This window comes from Pinus tabuliformis, chromosome J (assembly GCF_031772625.1).
Source record: "Pinus tabuliformis cultivar Carrire ecotype Pingquan chromosome J, CPIR1, whole genome shotgun sequence".
In the NCBI taxonomy this organism is placed as follows: domain Eukaryota; kingdom Viridiplantae; phylum Streptophyta; class Pinopsida; order Pinales; family Pinaceae; genus Pinus; species Pinus tabuliformis.
In genome coordinates, this window is record NC_142295.1 from 438,119,452 (window position 1) to 438,141,614 (window position 22,163).

At 32.1% G+C, this 22,163-nt stretch overlaps 1 protein-coding gene across 1 annotated transcript in view; it reads right to left on the bottom strand.

The window, feature by feature from the left end:
* Nucleotides 1–15,804, bottom strand: part of LOC149227697 (putative cysteine-rich receptor-like protein kinase 20) — a 29,628-nt gene extending 13,824 nt beyond the window's left edge. The window contains exon 1 of the mRNA XM_089380574.1: nucleotides 15,622–15,804. Within this exon, the coding sequence (XP_089236700.1) occupies nucleotides 15,622–15,804 (183 nt within the window). The remainder of the gene's footprint in view (nucleotides 1–15,621) is intronic.
* Between the last annotated feature and the right edge of the window lie 6,359 nt (nucleotides 15,805–22,163).

The following is a 22,163-nucleotide window of genomic DNA, read 5'->3' on the forward strand; positions in this document are numbered from 1 at the left end:
GAAAACCTTCTAGCTTAAAGCCCCCATATGCAAGAGTGGTATTTTCCTATTTAATTTTCATTGGGATTTGTTTTATCACCAACATTCCCTGGAGAGATGCCAGAGGGTGGCTCTGAGCCTTATCGCTAAGGGTTTTGACTTTACTAAATTGTTAACTATAATCAAACTGTACTTTTAAGTGTTTTCAGTGTCTATATTGATACACTGGTTGCAGCTCTATTATAAATAAAATATGCTTTGATACTGTTTACATAATTACCATATTTAGTTTATGGATCTGTTTTTACTTAGGCAGAAAGATATATCCCATTCTCTTGAGTTTTTCTCTTTTGGGTCTTCTGCAAAAGGAGGTTCTTATTACCAAGACCACTCAGGCCCCTACTAGGTCGAGTTGAATCCTTTTGAAGAGAGGCCTGGGCTTATTCAAGTAATCGTCCCCATTCACATGGGTCCAAACATTTATGACTGTCAATTTCATAGTTATATTTATGAATGATTCTCATCTCCTTTTCACAGACAGTACTGCGCTCTATCTGGGTTCATAATTCAATTTGCTTCCCACGATGGCTTCTATTTATTGCTTCAATCACAGGACTGTTAATGTTATTTATTTTCCACATTTCTATATGTAATGAGTGCGTTCCTTTTATAGTTTTAGCACATCTAGTCTTATTTAAATGCACAGTGTTCTCTTATGGGTTTGTTTCCTTTCTTTTGTCAATATGTCTTGACCAAGACCCCACAGTTTTTACTGGCTTTTGTGATTTTTCTGGGTTATTCAGTTACCCAACTGCCTTGCAGGTAATGGGTCGTGAACTGAAATGGAATTACCAAATCCTATTCACCACCAGTATGTTGCTTAATTTATTTTGTATTAACCCAAATGATCTCGAGTAACCTTATGTTGATGTTCTGAGACTAGTTCATTTCTCTGGTAAAAGATTTGATTAATAAAACACATTTAAGGCATTGTTGATCCTGCTTAGGTTACATACATGTACGATTTTTCACTTTACAGATTATTGATTGTTTCATAAGGAAATGTATGAGATTTACTATTTATTTCAGCGTTCTTTTCATACAATATCAACATGTGCCATTCTTGTTCTTACACATGAAACATGATTTCTTTTTATATTAAGGAATAGCCCAAATGTTTGCATAGGAAATATGTCCCTTCTTTTGTATTTAATAAACAGAAGCATATTGTCTATTTCTATTCTTCTGTATTTCTTTTAAAGAATCATAAACATTGTCGTGAGACACTACTACACAGTTCTTTCCTATATAGGGATTTACTATGCTAATTATGTCCTCAACAAAAACATACAACATTGGATTATTCTATTTATTCTTAACAAATGATATGGACTATTTCTTTTTCTTTCACTTTCTCAGTCAGAGTTGCAAAGTTGTAACACAGAAAACACAACAAACACAGTAATGTAAATTGCATTAACTATACCAACTAGAAACGGGAAGTCGGGAAGTCTATCTTCCCAACCTTGAGACTAACAATTACGTCCAGTCTCCCCCAGAGCTTCCACTCGTCTAGATAGTATAGGTTTCAATCCCAAGTTGTCTAGTCTCGAAACCTCAAGACCCCTGATCCAGTTTAGAGTCCCAACTTGCAAGGATCCTTCAAGGGTTCCACTAGCCCAAGTCTAGCTTAGGAACTCCTCAGAACAACAGTATTCTTCTCACCTGCACAACGTCCTGTGTCAGGTCTGGGTATCCTCTCTTTTCTCCCTCTCGTTCCTCTGGCTCTATCCTTTTTCCCAAAAAAAAAAAAAAAAGAACTCCTTCTTTGGAACTACCCTTTTTCTAAGGAGGGAAAGAGACCCAACTGACCTAACTGTCTGGAGAGTTTTCTTTATTCAGTTATAGATATATAAAACTTTTCTTTTAATACTCAAGAACTTAACCAAGTTCGAGTCACTACATTTATTTGGTCTTCCACTTAGACCGAAATTAGTTCCGAGAGTTTATAAAAAGTAAATAATGTCAAAGTTAAAACATGAATTCATGAAAAGTCTTACCAATCTCACAACTATTAAATTAAATTATTAATATTAATAATTACCTTATTTTATTATTAAATATGTTTATATAATTAATAAAACATTAATCTTATATTTATATATATATATATATATATATATATATATATATATATATATATATAAAAGTTAACACTATTTTAACAATAATATTATGTTATATAATTAGTTATCAATATTAATATGAAATAGTGAAGTGTGAAATCTTGGCCATTTCGTGGAATTTTAATGATTTTCTTCATCAATTATAAATAAAATTACAATATTGTAAATATATAAAGCAAATGTAATGTAGATAAATGATATATATTTGATTCTCATAAATGAGGTTGAATACAAAGCTTATTAGGTGCCATTTTCAATCTTAATTGTAATTGACTTTAATGATAAATTGGTTTCAATACTGAGAAAATTTCAAGGCATTTTAGATGCCCATATATTCTTAAAAATGAATTAGAGAGCTTGGAAAATGAAGCAATCCTATAAAAAAAAATTATGAATATACATTATAGACTTAATTTTTCAACTTAATTATTGTGAAAAATAAAATTATAAAAACTTTATATTATAAAAAATTAAAAACTTAAATTGATAAAAACCAAATATTACAAAAACCTAAATAAATTAAAATTATAAAAATCAAAGCTATCACTTTTATCAATTCAATATTTAATAATTTAAATATTATTTTTTTTAATATTTAATAACCTAAAATCATAAAAGCTCATGCCATCATTCATATATACATAATTAAACTGTTAATATTAATAATAATCTTTTTATTATTAAATATGTTTTATATAATTAATTTAATAAAATTAAAGCTTATGCTATCACATTTATATATATGTGGGGGAATATTATGATATTAAATTAAACTATTAATATTAATAATAATCTTCTTATTATTAAATAAGTTTTATATAAATAATTTAATAAAATTAATATTCGTGTTAATGATAATATTAATAATAATTTTAATTTAATTTAATTTATATAAATATTTAAGTTGACATTATTAACAATAATATTAATTATATAAAATTATAAAAACTTTATATTATAAAAATTTAAAAACTTAAATTAATAAAAACAAAATATTGTAAAATCTTAATCTTATAAAACCTAAATAAATTAAAGTTATAAAACACTAAAATTATAAAAACCAAAGCTATCACATTTATCAACTTGATATTTAATTTTTATATTAAATATGTTTGGTTTTTCTTTTTAAATATTGAATATTATGCCATTAAAATAAATTATTAATATTAATATTAGTTATATAAATATATACGTTAACATTATTTAACAATAATATTAATTATATAATATTAACTATCAATATTAATATGAAATATAATTAATATTAACTATCAATATTAATATGAAATAGTAATGTGTGAAATCTGGGTCATTTCCTGAAATTTTAATGATTTTATTCATTAATAAAAAATAAAATTACAATATTGTAAATATATAAAGCAAATGTAATGTAGATAAATGATATTTGATTATCATAAATGAGGTTGAATAAACGCTGCCATTTTTAATCTTAATTGTAATTGATTTTAATGATAAATTGAGTTTAAATAACGAGAAATTTTCAAGAGGTTTTAGATGCCCATATATTCTTAAAAATTAATTAGAGAGCTTAGAGAATGAAACAATCCTATGAAAAAAATGATGAATGTACATTGCAGGTTTAGTTCTTCAACTTAATTATTGTGGAAAATAAAATTATAAAAACATTATATTATAAAAATTTACAAACTTAAATTAATGAAAACCAAATATTACAAAAACCTAATATCATAAAACCTAGAGAAATTAAAATTATAAAACACTAAAATTATAAAAACCAAAACTATCACATTTAATATTTAATAATTTAAATATTAAATTCTTTTTAATACTTAATAACCTAAAATCATAAAAATTGATGGCATCACATTTATATAAATTATTAATATTAATAATTATTTTCTTATTATTAAACTAATCTTAATCTTAATGATAATGTTAATATTAATATTAATTTGATTAATATAAATATTTAAGTTAATGCTATTTTAACCATAATATTAATTATATAATATTATGTTATATAATTAGTTATCAATATTAATAAAAAATAGTAAAAGTGTGAAATTCTGGTCATTTCCTCTGATTTGAATGATTTTTTACATGAATAAAATTAGAATTACAGTATTGTAAATATATAAATCAAATGTAATATAGAGAAATGATATTCTATGCACAGAAACTAGGTTGAAGAAAAGAATTTTACAGATTTTTTACATCAATAAAAATAAAAGTACAATATGCAAATGGAATGTAGAGAGATGATATTCTATTTTCACAAATGAGGTTAGAGAAAAAGATTATTGGCTTCCATTTTTAATCTTAATTTTAATTGACTTCAGTCTTAAATTGAGTTTCAATACAGAGAATTTTTTAAGATGTATTAGACAACCATATATTCTTAAAAAAATATTAGAGAGCTTGGAGAATGGGGCAATCCTCATGAAAAAATGATCCGTATACATTGCACATTTAGTTTTCAATTTAGTTATTGTAGTTTTAAAAAATATTGAACTTAAAAATAAATAGATAAATAAATATATATGTGTGTGTGTGCCCGCTAGTTATTAACCCATAAACGAATAGCAAGTAACCTCATTATGCAATGGCCAATAATTATTAACTGGGAAAACAATTAGAAATAGGTAGATAAATAAATTATGGTTGTAAATAGAGACTTTAAAATAGGAGTAGTGTTCATTCTTATCAGCTATAAATTCATATAGCTTCCCTAGTGTACAAGATATTAATAATCAATTAATAATCTATTAAATTACAATAATGTAAACATTCATTCAAAGCAACTCGGTCAATATCCATTCAATGCATAGGTGGGTCAATATCCATTCAATGCATTTGGACTGAATAAATAATGCACATTACTTCAAAACATGTATCAACCTCACAGCAAAGGAAAAGTCATCCCATTGAAATGAGGGCATAAAAAACTTAGTGGAAAAGGCCAATTCTTATTAGTGCATATCCGGAGTTAACATGAGAAGAGCTTTTGTTGTGCCCTTCCTGAATGGGTTTCCAAATTATTCTACATTACAACAATATTTTTACCATGATTTAAAACAATTCAAAATTACTCCATGGTTTAATCATATCCAAAAACTTACCAGAATAATTTTATTGATGTGAATTGATCCTATTATTGGCTCTCCACCACCTATAGTTGAGATTGATTTTACATTTATGGAAAATATATAACCACAATGTATGTGAAACAAAGAAACACCAAAATAGGAAAAATAAACACTTAAAGAAATTGATGTGAATTGATCCTATCATTGGCTCTCCACCACCTATAGTTGGGATTATATTCTTCAAAACAAGAGGAAAAAATAACAGTTCTTATATTAAATAAGCTTTTACATTTCCAAAAAATATATAACTACAATGTATGTGAAACAAAGAAACACCAAAATAAGAAAAATAAATAGTTAAAGAAAAAGGAATAGAGCACTCCCCCAAGCAACCCTCTGTTACAATGTGAAAAAAAAGAATTAACATTACAAGGTTTTAAGAAAAGTGATAAAACACATGATACTGTAATATATAATTAAAATTCACTAATTTACCTTGCATAGTTTTCAGCAATCCAAAGAGCTAGGGTTCAACACAATTGAACATGCACCATAATTTAGTGATCCATGAGATCTCGTATGCAACCACTAACCACGAAATAGAATTGTATAGGTAGCCAGTGAGATAATGGAGTGAGCAAGGGAATTTGTAGCCCATAGGGAGCCATTGGAGTAATGGAGTGTCTGAATCACTTGGAAGATGGTTCAATGGCATATCTTTGAGAATATGAACAATTTCATTTATTTATTTTTAAATTTATTGTTTTTTTGCTAATTATGATATGTGGGTATAAATAATAGGAACAGTAAAAATTAATTTAGGTATAGTTTAAACATGTGATTTAGATGTGCAAGAAGGTTATTGTTTTCAATTTCATTCATTGATGGAGTGACTACGACGAGAATATATTGACATCTTTCAATTTAGGCCATCTGATCAAAAGGATTAATTAAGAAAATGATTAATGTGGCCAATTCCAATAGGGGATGCATATCGCCATATTTAGCAATTGCCCCAAAAATGTGTAAAGGTAAGTTGATAAGATCATTAAATTGGAAAAAGTTGTAGTTTAGTTTCATCATGCAAATGATATTGATAAATTAAATTTTAAGTTTTAGTGTTTTTTTTTAATATTTAGTGTGTGTATATATAAACTTTTTGGAGGTTGGAATATACCATGTTCTATATTGCAAAGCAACATTGATTCATGACTATGGAAAGAAAATTGGTTGTTAACCAAAATGCCTAAGTCGTTCAATTATTATAATCCATGAGTAGGTAAGAGTACAAAAACATAATCAACAACTTTGAACGTTGTAGTCAAAGCATATAAACCCTAGTTAATCTTTGGTCAATACAAATTGATTCTGAATGTATTGCAAGTGTGTGTGTCCCATTCATGTGGTGTCGCTAGATAAATAGCTTGTAGCATCCACAAACTAGACTCTAATATTAACACACAAAATGAATCTCAACTCAACGGAAAATACAGGAAATCAATTGAGACAAAGAGGACCCATATAGTATACAACACTCTGCAGGTTGATTTCAAAAAACTTGCAAATGACACCAAAGAATGGACTATCTAGATTAAACTATTCCTCACCCCTACCTAGTTCCCTTCCATTCCTAGTCAAGAGACAATATATAATTAATCTGGAAAGGACTTATCGCTTGTCTCTTCTTGTTTTACCATTCTTATACCAAACTTAATGGGTTTAGGATGCCCACAACCAAGAAAAGTCTTATGAATTATCTATGCATATAGAGACTATGTAAAAATATTCAAGAAAGCAAATTAACACCTCATGTTTGAACCTCTAGACTCGCTATTGAATTCCAGCTCCACAAAATTTTCATCTTTTGGCATTGCCCCTCTTTAAAACAACCTTGTGATATGTGTTGTATTGGTTCAAAACATCAAAAGCAATATGAAAATTAGAAATGCCTACAAAGTCTATAGTCTAAAACAACCTTGTGATATGTGTTGTATTGATCCAAAACATCAAAAGCAATATGAAAATTAGAAATGCCTACAAAGTCTATAGGTTAAAAAGAAATCTGTGAATGTCATTATATATCTTGTTAACTCCTAGAATTCTAAAAATCACTTAATTCCTACAATACAATACACTTACTTATAGTAATTTGAGTTTTTGAGCTGAGACTCATCAAAATTCTTCCTCTAGTGGTTATACTTCTCCAATTCCTCAACCATTTCTCAACTAATGTTATGAGACAAAATGAAGAAATATCAGCATGCACTATAGAGCATGCACTATAGAAGATGTAGAAGCACAAATCTCGAAAAAGCGCAAAAACACTGATAGGATTCTTAAATTGAAGAAGTTGTAGTGTAAAGTTTTTTTTAATTAAAAAAAATGTGTGTATATATATATATCTATATATATAAAAGGAAAGATGAAATCCAAAAAAATGACAATATATTGTATTCTATATTGGGAATTTCTAACTTGGGCATATTTTTGTATTGATCAAATTGAGTTAAGAAAATAGCTTCTTGAAACATTAATTATAAAATGAAATATTGTGGTTTTCAAAAAAAATTGATTTTATACATTGTGAAGAGGAATTTTATGAATTAAAATAATAAAAAAATTTATGAATAATTTTATTAAATAATTTAATACACATTGCTCAATTTTTAATATATATATATATATATATATATATATAAACATTCTCAACAAACCTTTTTAAAAAAATAAATCAATAAATTTTTTTTTTCTCTTTGATACTGATTCTACTTGTTTATTTATATAAAACAATTTTTTTGGTTCATTTTACTCTGTGCGCTAGTTTATTTGGTTGATATGTGCGCTAGTTTATTTGGTTGATGTGACCATTGTAAGATCGACCTGATAGCTTGGAATTAAAAATTTTGATACTAATTCTATTCGTCTATCTGTACAAAGCAATTTCTTCCTTCATTTAACAATTTACTTATATTTGTTTGCGTGACCATTATACGTAACTACAGGGTCAGATACTCCTACATTCGTGGGATATCGGCTCTGAAACTTCGCCACCACCTGACCAGGCTCTCGGCTTCCCTGAATTCACTTGTGTTCTACGAAATGCATTATATTTTGTGCTCGTCAAAGAGCTCTGCTGCAACAGCCCCTAATAGAAGAAAAGAACAACCGGTACAAGGATGTGGATGCCCTAGGTCTAGCTCTAGTCTTGAACAATAATTTTTACTGCTAGTGCTCTAATGACATCATAGTACTATAAATCAACCAAAATTAGTTCGAAAAAATCACTTCTTCCAAGTGCTTCATTTGATCCTAAACAAAATTATATTGCGTTGTGAATTTCTAGGATATGGATTATTTGTCATAGCAGCACACATCTAATAATCAATCTACAATAACATACAAATGAGATGTGTTTTTCAGTCGGTTCAGAGAGAAGCACATCCAAGACACCATTTAATCGGTAGAAAGGCTATTTACATGAAGGTGAAAACAAATTAAGTGTGAATTTCAAAGAAATAACATTTAAGGTATTTTAAGAGAGAATTTCCTTTAAACACACAATCACACTGTAAAATATCTCACGCAAATTGAAAAATCGCTTAAGTTATTAAACTGATGTAATTAAAAATTGGCAGTTGGTATATTTTTGGGGATTTTCTCAGAGGATATTGGCAGCTAAGTTTCATTAAAAACATATTTATAAAAAATATTTTAATTCAAAAATTATATTATAAAATTATTTAAATATGGTGTAGAATTAGTAAATATATTTTAATTTTGCAATATAAAATATTATATATGCGCAATTATTAGGTAGTGTGTATTGTAGGTGACGTCCAATATGTTTTGAGATAATTGTATTTATATTTATGTGTTTTGGTGAATATGACTAAACTCCAAAGAGCTTATTATTTCATTATATTCATAAAAAAATGCATCTAGCTGTGTCCTATTCCTAAGGCACATGTTAAATTTCCCACTTAGAAGGTTCAAATAATTTATTAATGCTATATTCTTGTTGTAATAGGCTATCAATGTTGCTAAGAGAGAGTTTTATCTGGATGTTTATGGTAGAAGAAACTACTAGTAAAATTGTCAGTGATTTTTTTTCACAACCAAAAACTCAACTTTGCATACTCACTTGGTACTATAACATCAATTGCAAATTGTGATACGATGTTGCTTATTGTATTTCTTTAGTGAGGATGTCATGAGTTGACTTGCAATTGTGCACAATGGCATTACTCCGCATTGTGTTTTTTGAAAAAGTTTCCAAGAAATTAAATATTTAAAATATGGCAAGCATTTCAACATCAAGGAAAAAGAAAAGATTGTGTTAAGGAACAATTTCAATGAAACCATTTCATATAACCAATTCTACTGGTTAATAGTATTTGGTTGGTTGGTAAAGCAAGGTCAGTGTTATTTTTTTTTCCAAGAGAAAAATAATCTTTATATTCATGGGCCAATATACATGTTGTATCCCAATTAGGGGATAATCAAAGACCCTGATCCATTCTGTAAAAAAACATATAGTTCCAAAAAATTGAGACCTCATACATCAGACATTTCAAGACTTTACATCTATATGTGCAGAAATTGTAGATAAATATAAGCTTCCAATGCATACAGTAATCATTGCAAGACAAAAATAGATTGAGTAGAACCAAAGGGATGGGGAGGGATTAAAGAAAAAAAATCAAGAATTGTAAATAACCACATCCACAACTTCTGAGATGTTTAAAGCCCTAGATTGAAAAGAGAGAGGGGAAATTTTTGGAATGATAATCATCATGGAGTCTCCAAGAAAAAATATAGAAAGTAAATTGTTAGATTGATAATCATCATGGATTTTGTGATCACCTTGATTGAATGTGCACCCATATCTTGGACAATGTTGAGTCTTTGCCACCATGCATCTTCCTTTACTTTAGTACTTGAAGAAATAGTTAGTCCCCAAGCAAAAGAAGTTTCAATCATTTATCGCAAATCACATGTAACCTTATTGCACCTACCACCCCAAGCTAAGTGAATTTTACAATGAGTCTTTAGTGAATGCTCCAGATCTTCCAAACCTAGCAATTACATAGATCAAATACAATTATAACTTTTGGTCATAAATAATTAAAGAAGTTGGGCTTTAGGTGTATCCTATATTCAGAAACAAACATTTTTCGTGTTTTTCAAGTTAAAAAAAAAAAAAAAAAACAAACAAACAAACAAACAAACAAAAACTAACAGCCTTAAGGCTTAATAAAATGACAACAAAAAGGAATTTTAATGAAAAGCTATTATGAATAGCTTTTTTAAAATGACAACAAAAAAGAATTTTAATGAAAAGCTATTATGAATAGCTTTTTTTACTTTAATCAACCAAATGTTGTCAAACTTTACTAGTTGAAAAGATTGGATGCAAAGAAGAGTCCCTATCCTCCTCTTACAATTGCATAACAAAGGTTCCCATTAACACTACAAATATACAAGCACAAAGATTAGATAGCTTCGTTTAGTTATGAAGTTGTAGAGCTACATTGAAATGAAAAATTAAAGAAAACAGACTTTGTACATACATAATCATCCCCATTCAAAACGGGGGAGCATCCGATAAAATCAGACACTACTAGCATACTTTCTTTAGGGTTATCAGATGTGATTCCAAATATCATTCTTCATCCCAAATGGCGGAGGATGCTCCCCCAACTCAACATAATATTTTGGTAGATTTGATTTTTACAAAGATGGTCGTTTTGGCATCACCCCTAACGGTTTTGACATCTTGATTTTTACATCTTTTTGAAGACTAGAGAATTCTTCTCTTTGGCCACAAACTTGTTACAAAGAGTGAGCTTTAAACATTTAAACCAATTTTTTTTCATGACTTACGAGAAATCAATTATTTTCTAGGGAAATATATTGTGTTTGTTCAAAAATTGTTTCAGAATGTTTAATTTTTACGCTTTATTTATTGAATCCGGAAACGAGACCATTTTCGTAACTAGGAATTCATGTTTGTTTTTTTAAATGAATCTTACTTTAATTTTAATTTATGGGGACTTGCTGATACACAAGTTATGTGGTTGAGTAGTAATTTTATAATTGGAAGCAATGGTCTACACTTCTAACTTGGACATTTTAGTAGACGATAATACGCAGGGCATGATAGCATGCAAACTTCTAAAGTAAATGTTTTTGCCTGTGTAAATTTTTTGTCACAAAATTTAACATCTTTTTGCTCCCTTATATTCATCAGGTTTTGAAGCTTCAGGCTTGCAAATATCTTGAGAACTCGGCATTAATTCCAATCCATAGGGGAAGAGCACTTCCGAAACTCTGTGAGTTGGATTTATCCTATGGTACTCTTAGCCGAAAAGGAAAGCTCAAAGAGAAAAGATAGAGTGTCTTATTTTCTATCGATCCAAGTCTTGGAGCTAACTCTGAACTCGGTCAAATAGACAAATTTAAATTCCAATTCAAGCCTAGAAAGAGGTTATAATAATAGAATTGATCAGTACATACTGAAAGAACGAGGAGAGTCAGAGACCGAAATAAGACGAACTGCTTCCTTTCCCGTCCTTGTTGAAGACATGTGCTTGAGCTTGAGGGAAGGAAATGAAGTGAGTGAATGAAGGAAAGAAGCTAATTGATTGAAGACAATTAACAGATGAGGGAGGAAATTGTTCTTTTCTCTTAGTCTGAACCAAGAGGTAGAGTAAGATTTTGAATGGTCTCTAATACAACAACACTTGGATAAAAGAATATATAAAAAACAAATGACACCCATGTTTGCAAAAAAGACATGACTTGGAAACTACAACTGATGTCTCTAACTTTAGTATTTACAGTTAAACATAAGGAAATAAAGTCTACAAAACACAATTACAACTTTGGGTTGAAAATTGGACAAATATTATATTCATATTTATATTTATGAAAAGTTTCGTAAATGTATTATATTCACTTTAAACTACAACCAATCCAAAGAAAGTGTATCTTGAATCCAATTTGGAATTTATTTCATGGAAATTTTTGTAAAAGTCTTATATTCACTTTAAAGTGCATCATCTACGTTAGTTCCATTTCAAACATTAATCTTAAGTGTTATGCTACTTTTGATACTTTTAACTTGATGAATACAAGATTACTATTAAACACTAAAGTTACATCTTGTAACGTTGTGAAAAATCTACAAAGAAATGTGAATGATATAATAACATGAGACACCTATATAAGCCTACATCAAAGTATGGATTTCAAATTATTAGAGTTCTCTTATGATGCAAAATCCTCATTGACATTTCAAATTTAAATGAGAGTAAAGAAACAAAATTGCATAATTTTTTTACTTCTTTCTTATGCTATTGTCTTATGACGTTTCCTTTCCAACATATGGGGCAGTTGCTAGTTTAATTTTATAGAAATGTTTTACATTAATAAGGACCATAAACACCATTGTACTAAAAGATATTGAAATAGTTTCATCATCATGACAATGTTGACCAAAACCACATTATTTTTAATTGGTTAACAGTCTATGTTTTGGGGAAATAAGTAGATAAGTTAACCCTTTAAGAGTGAAATTCTATTTTTTGTAAATTATTAGTAAATTATTTTAATTGATGTGGTTTTCTTGAACAATAGTGATGAGTTAGTTTACATTAACAAAAAAATAACAAATAATAACTAATTTTATCCATTAACAAATGAGTTATGATAAGTTTTATCACCTTTTTGAAAGAAAGATAAATTAAAGTTGTAATAAATTGCCTTAAAAATATAAATAAAAGTAGTTATTTGTATTTTATTAACTAAGAATTAATATTTACCAACCTATCCATCTTACTCGAGATCTACCAAGTGCAGAGAGGAATCAAATCTATTGACGTGCATATATATTTTAGAGTCAAAAGAGATTTGATCTCTCTTTGCACTTGGTAGATCTAGAGTTAAGATGGATCTACTCTAGTTATTAATCTATGTCATGCCATGACTCTAACAATAGATTTTCTTTTGACTACCTATTAGTTGAGATTTAACCAATATATTCTCTAATATTTAACTTATATATATATATATATATAAAACCAATTTGTAATCATCTCATTGATTCATATTTTGAATTTCTTATTTTCACCTTCATAACAACTCAGAGATTTATATAATTTCCCTCACTATCATTACTCCCAATTTTATACAACCACAAAGTACATGAAAATAAAGAATCACGAATAAAATCGCAAAAATCACACATACTCTGTTATCTTAAACAAACAAAATAATTAAAATTTTCATACTATTTTCAAGATGATGAGACATGATACCTCATACACTATCATGTGTATGGATATAGACATGTTTAATTATTATTGAAAGTTGATATGTGTTCATTATTAAAGCTATTATGCTTTTAATGGTTTTTTCTATTGTCAATAGCTTTAATGGTTTTTTCTATTGTCAATATAGCATACATGTTCGATTATTATTAAAAGTTGTTCTGCCTTCAATAGTTTTTGTACTAAGTCCTAGCTGAAGTCTACATGATTGAATAAAATTTTCATTTTCACTCCTCAATTCTTATAAATCTATGGAATGTTCAATTATTATTGAAAATTGTTTTGCCTGGCTATTTAAATATCTCCTTACGTGATTGAATAATGTGCAGAAATTTCCATGATTAGTTCCTTAGTTACAGCAAACAGATTTCTATTTATCATATGGAATGGCTAAAGAGGGAACATATTATGCGTAATTTTATGGTTATCATTGGTCAAATTAGTTTTATGCTGAGAATGACTGCAGGCAAAGGTGCATTATATTATTATGTATATCACATGATGACTGGTTTGGAATCGGGAAGAGATATCATGGGCAGTTTTATTTGTCAGTGTTTTTTTGTTTTTCGTGTATAATGATATTGGCATAAACTTTTTTTATTAGAATGATTTTATCTTTTAAATTTAAATATATTAAAAAAAAATTGAAACATTTTATTTTCTCATGCTTAATCTTAAAGTGGAAAGAAGATATAAATATATAATAATATTATTATTAATAAATGAATTTTTATGGTATAGTGTATATATTGAGAAAATATATTATAATTTTATTTTTAATTATTATTAGTTAAATAAAAAACTAATATATGAGTTGGAAATATATATGTTTAAAAAAATATAAAAATATGGTAGAACAATAATAAGTAATAAAATTTAGTCTTTCTCATTCAATTTAAAAATTATGTTATGGTAAAAATTGGATGCAAAATTATAATCTACATTGGTCAATGTTAGCTAAATTAACAAGTGTCCCTGTCACTTAAATAGATGTTATGTTTCTAGAGAAATTGCAAATTGATATACCATGGAAATGTTAATTCCCTACTAAGTTTTTATTTATTTTTGTGCAATACATAGTTCAATTATGGTGGGTAGTAACTCATGGTAAATAGGTTATTTACCTACCCAGAGTTACCCCCTAAGATTATTTATGTTTTCTTCAAGGCTTTAACATGTAGGAGTAAAAGTGTAAATGTGAAAACTTAGTAGTGGTTACTCCTACCAGGGAATTAACTTTTCCATCTACTAAGTTTGCACATTTACACTTTTACTCTCACATGTTAAAGCCTTTAAGAAAACGTAAATAATAGTAGGAAGTAACTCTAGGTAGGTAAATAATATATTTACCATTAGTTATTGCTCACCATAATTTAACCATGTGTTGGCACAAAAATTGAATAGGAACTTGGTAAGAAATTAACTTTTCCACTTCATACATCAATTTGCAATTCTTTTTAAAACATAACATCCACTAAGTGGCAAGGACAATGCTACCTTGGAGGGTTTGTTATTATTATGAGTTAGAAATATATATATATATATATTAAAAAACATGTATTTGCTGTTATTATGAGTTAGAAATATATAATTTAAAAAAAAATGTAATATTATTCTTAATCATGGAGATTCACCCCCACTTTATCACGGGGATTATTAAGTTGTAATATCATGGCTTACTAATATTATATTTTCAAAAAATCATAACTTGGCTAGATATAACATATGTTCATATTACATTTTTTAGTTGATCAATTTAAAGGAAAAAAAAAAAGCATAACTACTTTTAAGATGAATCTCAACCTTTGATAAGAAACTACAACTAAAAATATTTTAAAATATTTCATGGAGTTTAAATATTTATCATTCCCTTAACGCGATGGTGGTCTGCAGCCTATAAGCTTAACACAAGTGCGTATCAGCGCCCAATACATGTTGTCTCTTCCGCTCCCATGCCACATCTCTTTGCGCCAGCCTTTCCATGAAAAATCCTCGCTATCAAACCATGACACCTAACGGAACAGAGCTTTGCATGTTTTTCGCTTAGTCCCGCTTCACATTCCACCGGCTGGCATTCTGTCTGGGCTTCTCCTCCCCAAGAGGAGCCTCTTCTGCGAATACCGCTACCTCATCCTTGTGTATCTTTTCGCAGAATTCGGCTTTTTGCAATCCTGTACTCCTGGACTCGTTTTCTCTCTGGACGTGTTGTTCTTCGTCCCTGTGTTCCTTTCGCAGAGGCATGCCATTTCGGCTATTGATCTTTTATCTAACAATCCTGTGCTCCTGGCCTCGTTTTTTCTCTGGATGTGTTGTTATTCTTCATTTACCGTTTGCACTCTGCCCTCGGCTTGCTGCGTCTCCAGGTTAGTTTCTTCTGTCTTAAGTTTATGTTGTTTCTTGTCATAAGGATTTTGTTTAAAGGAAAGTTACCAGCTTTTTCAAAGTAGTTAAATTTTGGTTAAATCTTTGAATATGAATACCAGCATGATGTTAAAATTTAGTTTTGATACAATGAGAAAGGATGGCCTGGTCTAGAAGTTATGCTGATATGGACTAGAAGTTATGTTTTTCTTTAAGTTTCTTGTGGAATACTTGTGGATCTCACATGTCTGGGGAACCTTTTTTAAGCTGGTCATGGATATCGGTTTTCAAGATTCAAAACTACTTTGTCATTACCAAGCCATGCTCAGATTTTCGCTTTAAGTTAGGTCACTGGTGGTGTGTCTGTGAGGTTTTCTGTTGTTGCATAGTATGTCCTGAAGAAGCTTCGTAAAGGTTTTTGTTCTGGTGAATTTCTGAACTGCTTTGAAACTCTCGGCTCATTGTCGTCACCTTTCGAATCCTCCTGGTTTTTCCGGGCCAGATTTTTTTCCTCGATACCGGATTATGGTCTATGGTACAAGTCTTAATTACCAACCCCTTTCCAGGACATCCTCGGGCAGAGTCAATTAAAGAGATATCCTGGATATTAAATTATCCTTGGGACGGGATCAGAGTTTCTGAATTAAGCAAAGCCGTCATTTTTCAAAATCCTTCGCGTCTGTCAGAGCCCAACTCATGATATAGTCATCCTTCTTAAAATAGGTGGACAGCTGGCCTCCTAATAAACATCTCCCCTTTTGGAAAAAGTACCACCTATTTCCCGAGGCTTCCTCTGTCAGTACTGCGGTCAGACGAGTATAATTTTAAACCTTCCTTATCTAGGTATTTGGTTCAGAAAACAGCTGCCCTCATTGATTGTAGTGTCCGACACATATCATTCTTGGATTTCTTATGGTACCCGTGAGGTAAGAGTTAGGTGGCCTCTTTAAGAATGGATCTACCGTCCGACACATCTGCCATGGAGGCTATGATACAAGCGGCCATCCAGGCAGAATCTGTCCACGAAAATGCCAAGCTGTCAAATGAATGGCAGTCCACCCTGGATGACATGCTGGTTCGTCCCTCGGACCCACAGGATGACTTGGATGGTTTTGACCGAGCAAAGGCAAGGCCTTTTCGAGAAATCAGTCAAACAGAAAGGGAACTAATAGGGAAGGCTTTGGATGAAGAATACTCTCAGAAAAACCAAAAACCTGTTAAAACTGTCCCCCCTCCCGCAGCTATTAAAATAGATAGTGTTCACCTGACAGACCGCATAGAAAGTCTCCAGGGAAATGCTCTGGTCGGACGGTGGCATTTTCCAGAGATGGACGACCCAAAGATGAGAAGCTGGCTGGAGTTGCAATGGAAACCGTTAATAGGATATGTTCCTATTGTGGCCAGATTACTAAAGGAATGGTATTGCTTTCATTTTCTTAGTTCTAGTGACCTGGAAATCATTTTGAAGCAACAGTGGGTGTATAGAAGAAGTTTTCTGGCATTGCACAGATGGTATATGGGTTATAACCCGTTAAAGAATACCCCTTCCAACAATTTGATATGGGTCAAACTTCCCGGCCTGCCCTTAGAGTTATGGTCAAAGGAAACTTTAGCTGAAATTGGAAACGCCATAGGAAGATGCGTTTATGTTGATCCATGGTGCTTAGGAGAGAAAGATAAACGAGTGGCGTGGATTTTGATAGATAAAGCTTACAGAGGAGGATTTCCGGATCATATTGATATTTACTGGAGGGAGATAAAAATTAGGCAAAGGCTGGATTTCTGGGGGGTTCCCTTTAGATGCTCAGCATGCCATCGCACTGGTCATTTAATAAAGAATTGCTCACGGCGTCCTATTAATAACCGAAAGCATCATGGATTCCATCAGTTCGCGGCAAATTCCTTTAGGGTAAAATCTCTGTGCCCGGAACCGGAGAAGTTTCCATCCTCAAAGAGTCGATCTCCATCTGAGTCAGAAGACCAGCAAAAGGCTAATTCTGAAGACCTTCAGCGTTCTCCTCTGTCGCTTAAAACCTCAATCCCCTTGGAGCCTATATCCCCATCAATGCCCCCTCTGGAGCCTGCCTCTGATCACGAGGTCCCTAATCCGCCCCCGTTTAAAAAAATCAGTAAGGAAGTCCATATTATACAATCCTCATCTCCGTCCCCAATTAAGAACAATTCACCACCCGGTAAAGGAAAAGAAATTATGATAACTGCCACCCCTGTTAATTCCCCAACATCCTCGCCTACAAACTCAATTGGCAGTGACTTGGACTACCTATTGAGCAAGAAATCGCTGGAGCTCAAGGCTCTCACCATACATAAACCTGGAATTCAAAGGTCTCCTCAAATAAGTCCAAATTCCGTAAGTAACATTACGGTGAGGAGAAAAAACAACAGGGGTAGTAGGCACTTCAGGGGGAGAGGTGAAGGCACGGGCAGAGGAGTCTGTAATCTATCCCTTATAGATGTTCCTATCATTGACATGACAGAAGAAAGGCCTCTTAGAGCAAGCAAGGCCGAGAAGCCTCCAAAATGAATTTTATCATATCCATGAACATAAGGGGTCTGGGGGCAGATCAAAAATTTGTGGCGTTAAAGAATCTTTTCCTCTCAGCAAACCCCAAAATCATTCTAATCCAGGAAACCATGCACGCCTCTTCTGTAACAATCTCATATTTCAGGAAGATGTTTCCCTCCTGGCACATTTCTGCTTTGGAAGCTAACGACCTTTCGGGTGGTTTAGCGGTCCTGTGGGATCCGGACTGGATCAAAGCAAAAACTTATAGTTGTCTGGCGGGGATCCTGATCTCGGCGCAAATGAGGGGACATAAATACCCAATAAACATTTTGAATGTATATGCTCCCTACAGGAACAGATTGCCTTTCTGGGAAAAACTTTTTGCTTCTGAAATTTTTGATGTTGAATATTTATTGATTGCAGGAGACCTAAATGTCACACTAAATATGGATGAAATCTGGGGCATCAACAAGAAAAAGGATCCCCTTGCTGACAGAATAAAAAATGAGCTGCTGAGAAGGAATTTTGTTGACATCCTCCCTCCTCAAATGCATCCGACGTGGGAAAATGGAAGAATCGAGAAAGCTTATATAGCCAAGAGACTTGATAGATTTATTCTTCACGCTAGTTTAATTGATAAGTTGGGCATGCCCTTCTCAGCGATTGAGAATGTTTTCATTTCAGATCATAGACCGATTTTGTTAGGCTGGAAGGAAAAGGGTTTCAGGAAAGGCTACTCTTTTAAATTCAACAGATCATACCTGGAAGATCCAGCTTTTAACGACCTCATTAAAAAAGCTTGGAGTGAGATGTCGTCTTCTAATCCCTTTCCGCTTTTAATGACATTCAGAGACAAAATGGAATACATTCGAAAGGTGGTAAAAGAGTGGCAATTCAAGAAAAGGCAATCTAACAGAATTGATCTCCGAAAAATTCAAAAGGAATTAGACAGAGCATCGGGAGCTATGGCTACTCATCTCCTATCTTTCAAATTGAGATGTCGCATAAAGGAGCTACAAAAGAAGAAAATAAAAATTTTAGAACAGGAGGAATCTTTCTGGAGATTGAAGAGTAGGGCGATATGGCTAAAGGAAGGGGACAAGAATACAAAATTTTTCCATAAATTCGCAAACTCCAGGCGTGAAAAGAATTCTATATGGAAAATAAGTGATGGAAGAGGAGGTTTCCTATATTCTCAACAGGAAATTTCAAACGAGGCAGTGAAATTCTTTGAAAATCAGTACAAAAGATCTGAAGACAGCAGGTTTCAGGATATTCTGTGGGGCATTGAAGTGTATCCTCAGATGTTTGATGAGGATATAAATGATCAAATTTTCCAGCCAGTAACTGAGGAGGAGCTGTTAGGAACAATGAAATCTTTTAAAAGGGACAAATGCCCAGGGCCGGACAGTTGGACGATAGAGTTCTTCATTCACTTTTTCGATCTCATCAAAACTGACCTATTAAGAATGGTAGAAGGATCCAGGATGTCAGGCAACATCAATCAGAAAACCTCCTCCACTAATATAGCGCTCATTCCAAAAAAAGGAAATGCAGAGTCCTTCATGGACTTTCGCCCGATTTCACTGTGTAACATCTCTTACAAAATCATTTCCAAAATCATCGCGGAAAGAATCAAAGGAACTCTGTCAAAATTCTTAACAAAGGATCAGCACGGCTTTTTACAGGGAAGAAACATCCTGGACGCGGTCGCAAACACACAAGAAGGTCTTTTTGCCATTCACTCCAAAAAAAGTGATGCAGTCATTCTCAAGATCGATCTCCGCAAGGCGTATGATTGCCTTGATTGGGGATTCATCAGGTGCTTACTTGCAAAGGTTGGCTTAAGAGCTAGCATGATTAATTGGATCATGGCCTGCATTGAGAAGGTGAATTATGCGATCATCATAAACGAGATTCCATCTTCTTTTTTCCTAGCGTCCAGAGGCCTCCGCCAAGGCTGTCCCCTATCTCCGCTTTTATTCATTTTGGCTATGAATTCGCTTAGCCTCCATATCAACAAGGCTGTCAAGGAAAATAGATGTCGTCCGCTGAAAATTTGCAGGAACATTTCAATCTCTCATAATCTTTTTGTGGATGATATTATAATGTTCGGAATTTTATGCAGATTCACATGGTTATGTTTCTATGAAATCCTTAAAAAATTCCAAAAGGCTACAGGATTACAGATAAACAGCGCAAAGTCAATCATTTTCCACAATGATATCAGCCAGGAAGAAGTTGATTGGTTATCTGCTCTTTTTGGAATTAAGGCGCAATCCATCAGTCTTGGAATTAAATATTTGGGCTTTCACATAAAAGCAAATGGATACTCAAAGGCGGACTGGCAATGGATTCCAGATAGATTCTACAAGAAGATATCAGTCTGGGAGTATAGATGCCTTTCTCTGGCGGGTAGAGTGATTCTGGCACAATCTGTGTTAAATCAACTTGCAGTTTATTGGGCTCATTTATATTTTCTTCCTACGAGCATAATACAATCAATGAATAAGCTTACTGCAAATTTTATTTGGGGTGGTCAAGCGGGAAAAAGGAAATATCATCTCTCAAAATTATCCAATATCTCTTTGCCGAAGAGCATGGGAGGATGGGGTCTTTTAGATTTGCGGACATTCGGAAAGGCACTTTTATGCAAGACTTTGTGGAGAGGGATTTATGAAGAAGGGCCTTGGAGCAACACATTTCAGAAGAAATACTTGGGCAGGAAGGATCTATCATTCTGGTTCAGGGAAGGAAGGATCGGCCCCTCTTACGGCTCTTCAATATGGTTAAGCCTCCGTAAGATTGAAAGCTTTTTCCTGAAGAATTTAATTTGGCGATTTCAATCCGGCAAAAAGATCCTTATTGGGAAAGACCAGTTTCTGAGCGGTGCTGAGGAGATCAATGTACCTGAATCATTATTGATTTTTCTTCACAGGAAAGGTATTTTCTTCTGGGACAGTTTAATCTCGGGCTGGCAGGGTCCGATTCCTCTTTGGAGGGAAGCAGGAAGTTTGGAGATGCCGGTAGATATCGCTCTTCAATGGGATCATATCAGGACTCGTCTCAGAAATTGCGGCATCTTTCGCTCATCGGAGTCTGATTGTCTCATTTGGAGAAATTCGAAAGAGATGAATTCCATTCGTGTAAAAGACGTTTATCAGAATTTGATTGGTCTAAAGCGATCTCCTCTCAATCCTTCCTTCCCTCGCATTTTTTGGAAATCTGGATGCCCTTCCAAAATGATTTTCTTCTCATGGTTGTCTTTCCACAACAAAAATCTATCTTGGGAGAACTTAAAGAAGCGGGGATGGCAGGGTCCTGGTTTTTGTCCTATATGCAGGTCAACAGAGGAAAACAACTATCACTTATTTCTAAATTGCAATAAATCTCAGCAACTATGGCAATCTCTGGAGAACTGCTATGGAATCCAGCATATGTCTCACGCTTCAATTAATGAAGCGTTTATCTGGTGCAGCGAGCAAAAGGATTCATGGAGATCAATTTTCATTATCACTCTTTGGAGCATATGGAAGTGGCGCAACAATTATATTTTCAATGGCAAAAGATCCCCATTCTTAGAAATCTTCTTCAATATTGTTACACTCTATGAAGCAATCCCGCAAAAACCTCTCAAGCAAAAGAATCAGGTTTGTAAAGAGCTTTCCCAGGAGCATTCTTTTCTGCCAAGGGCGTATTTCGATGGAGCTGAACA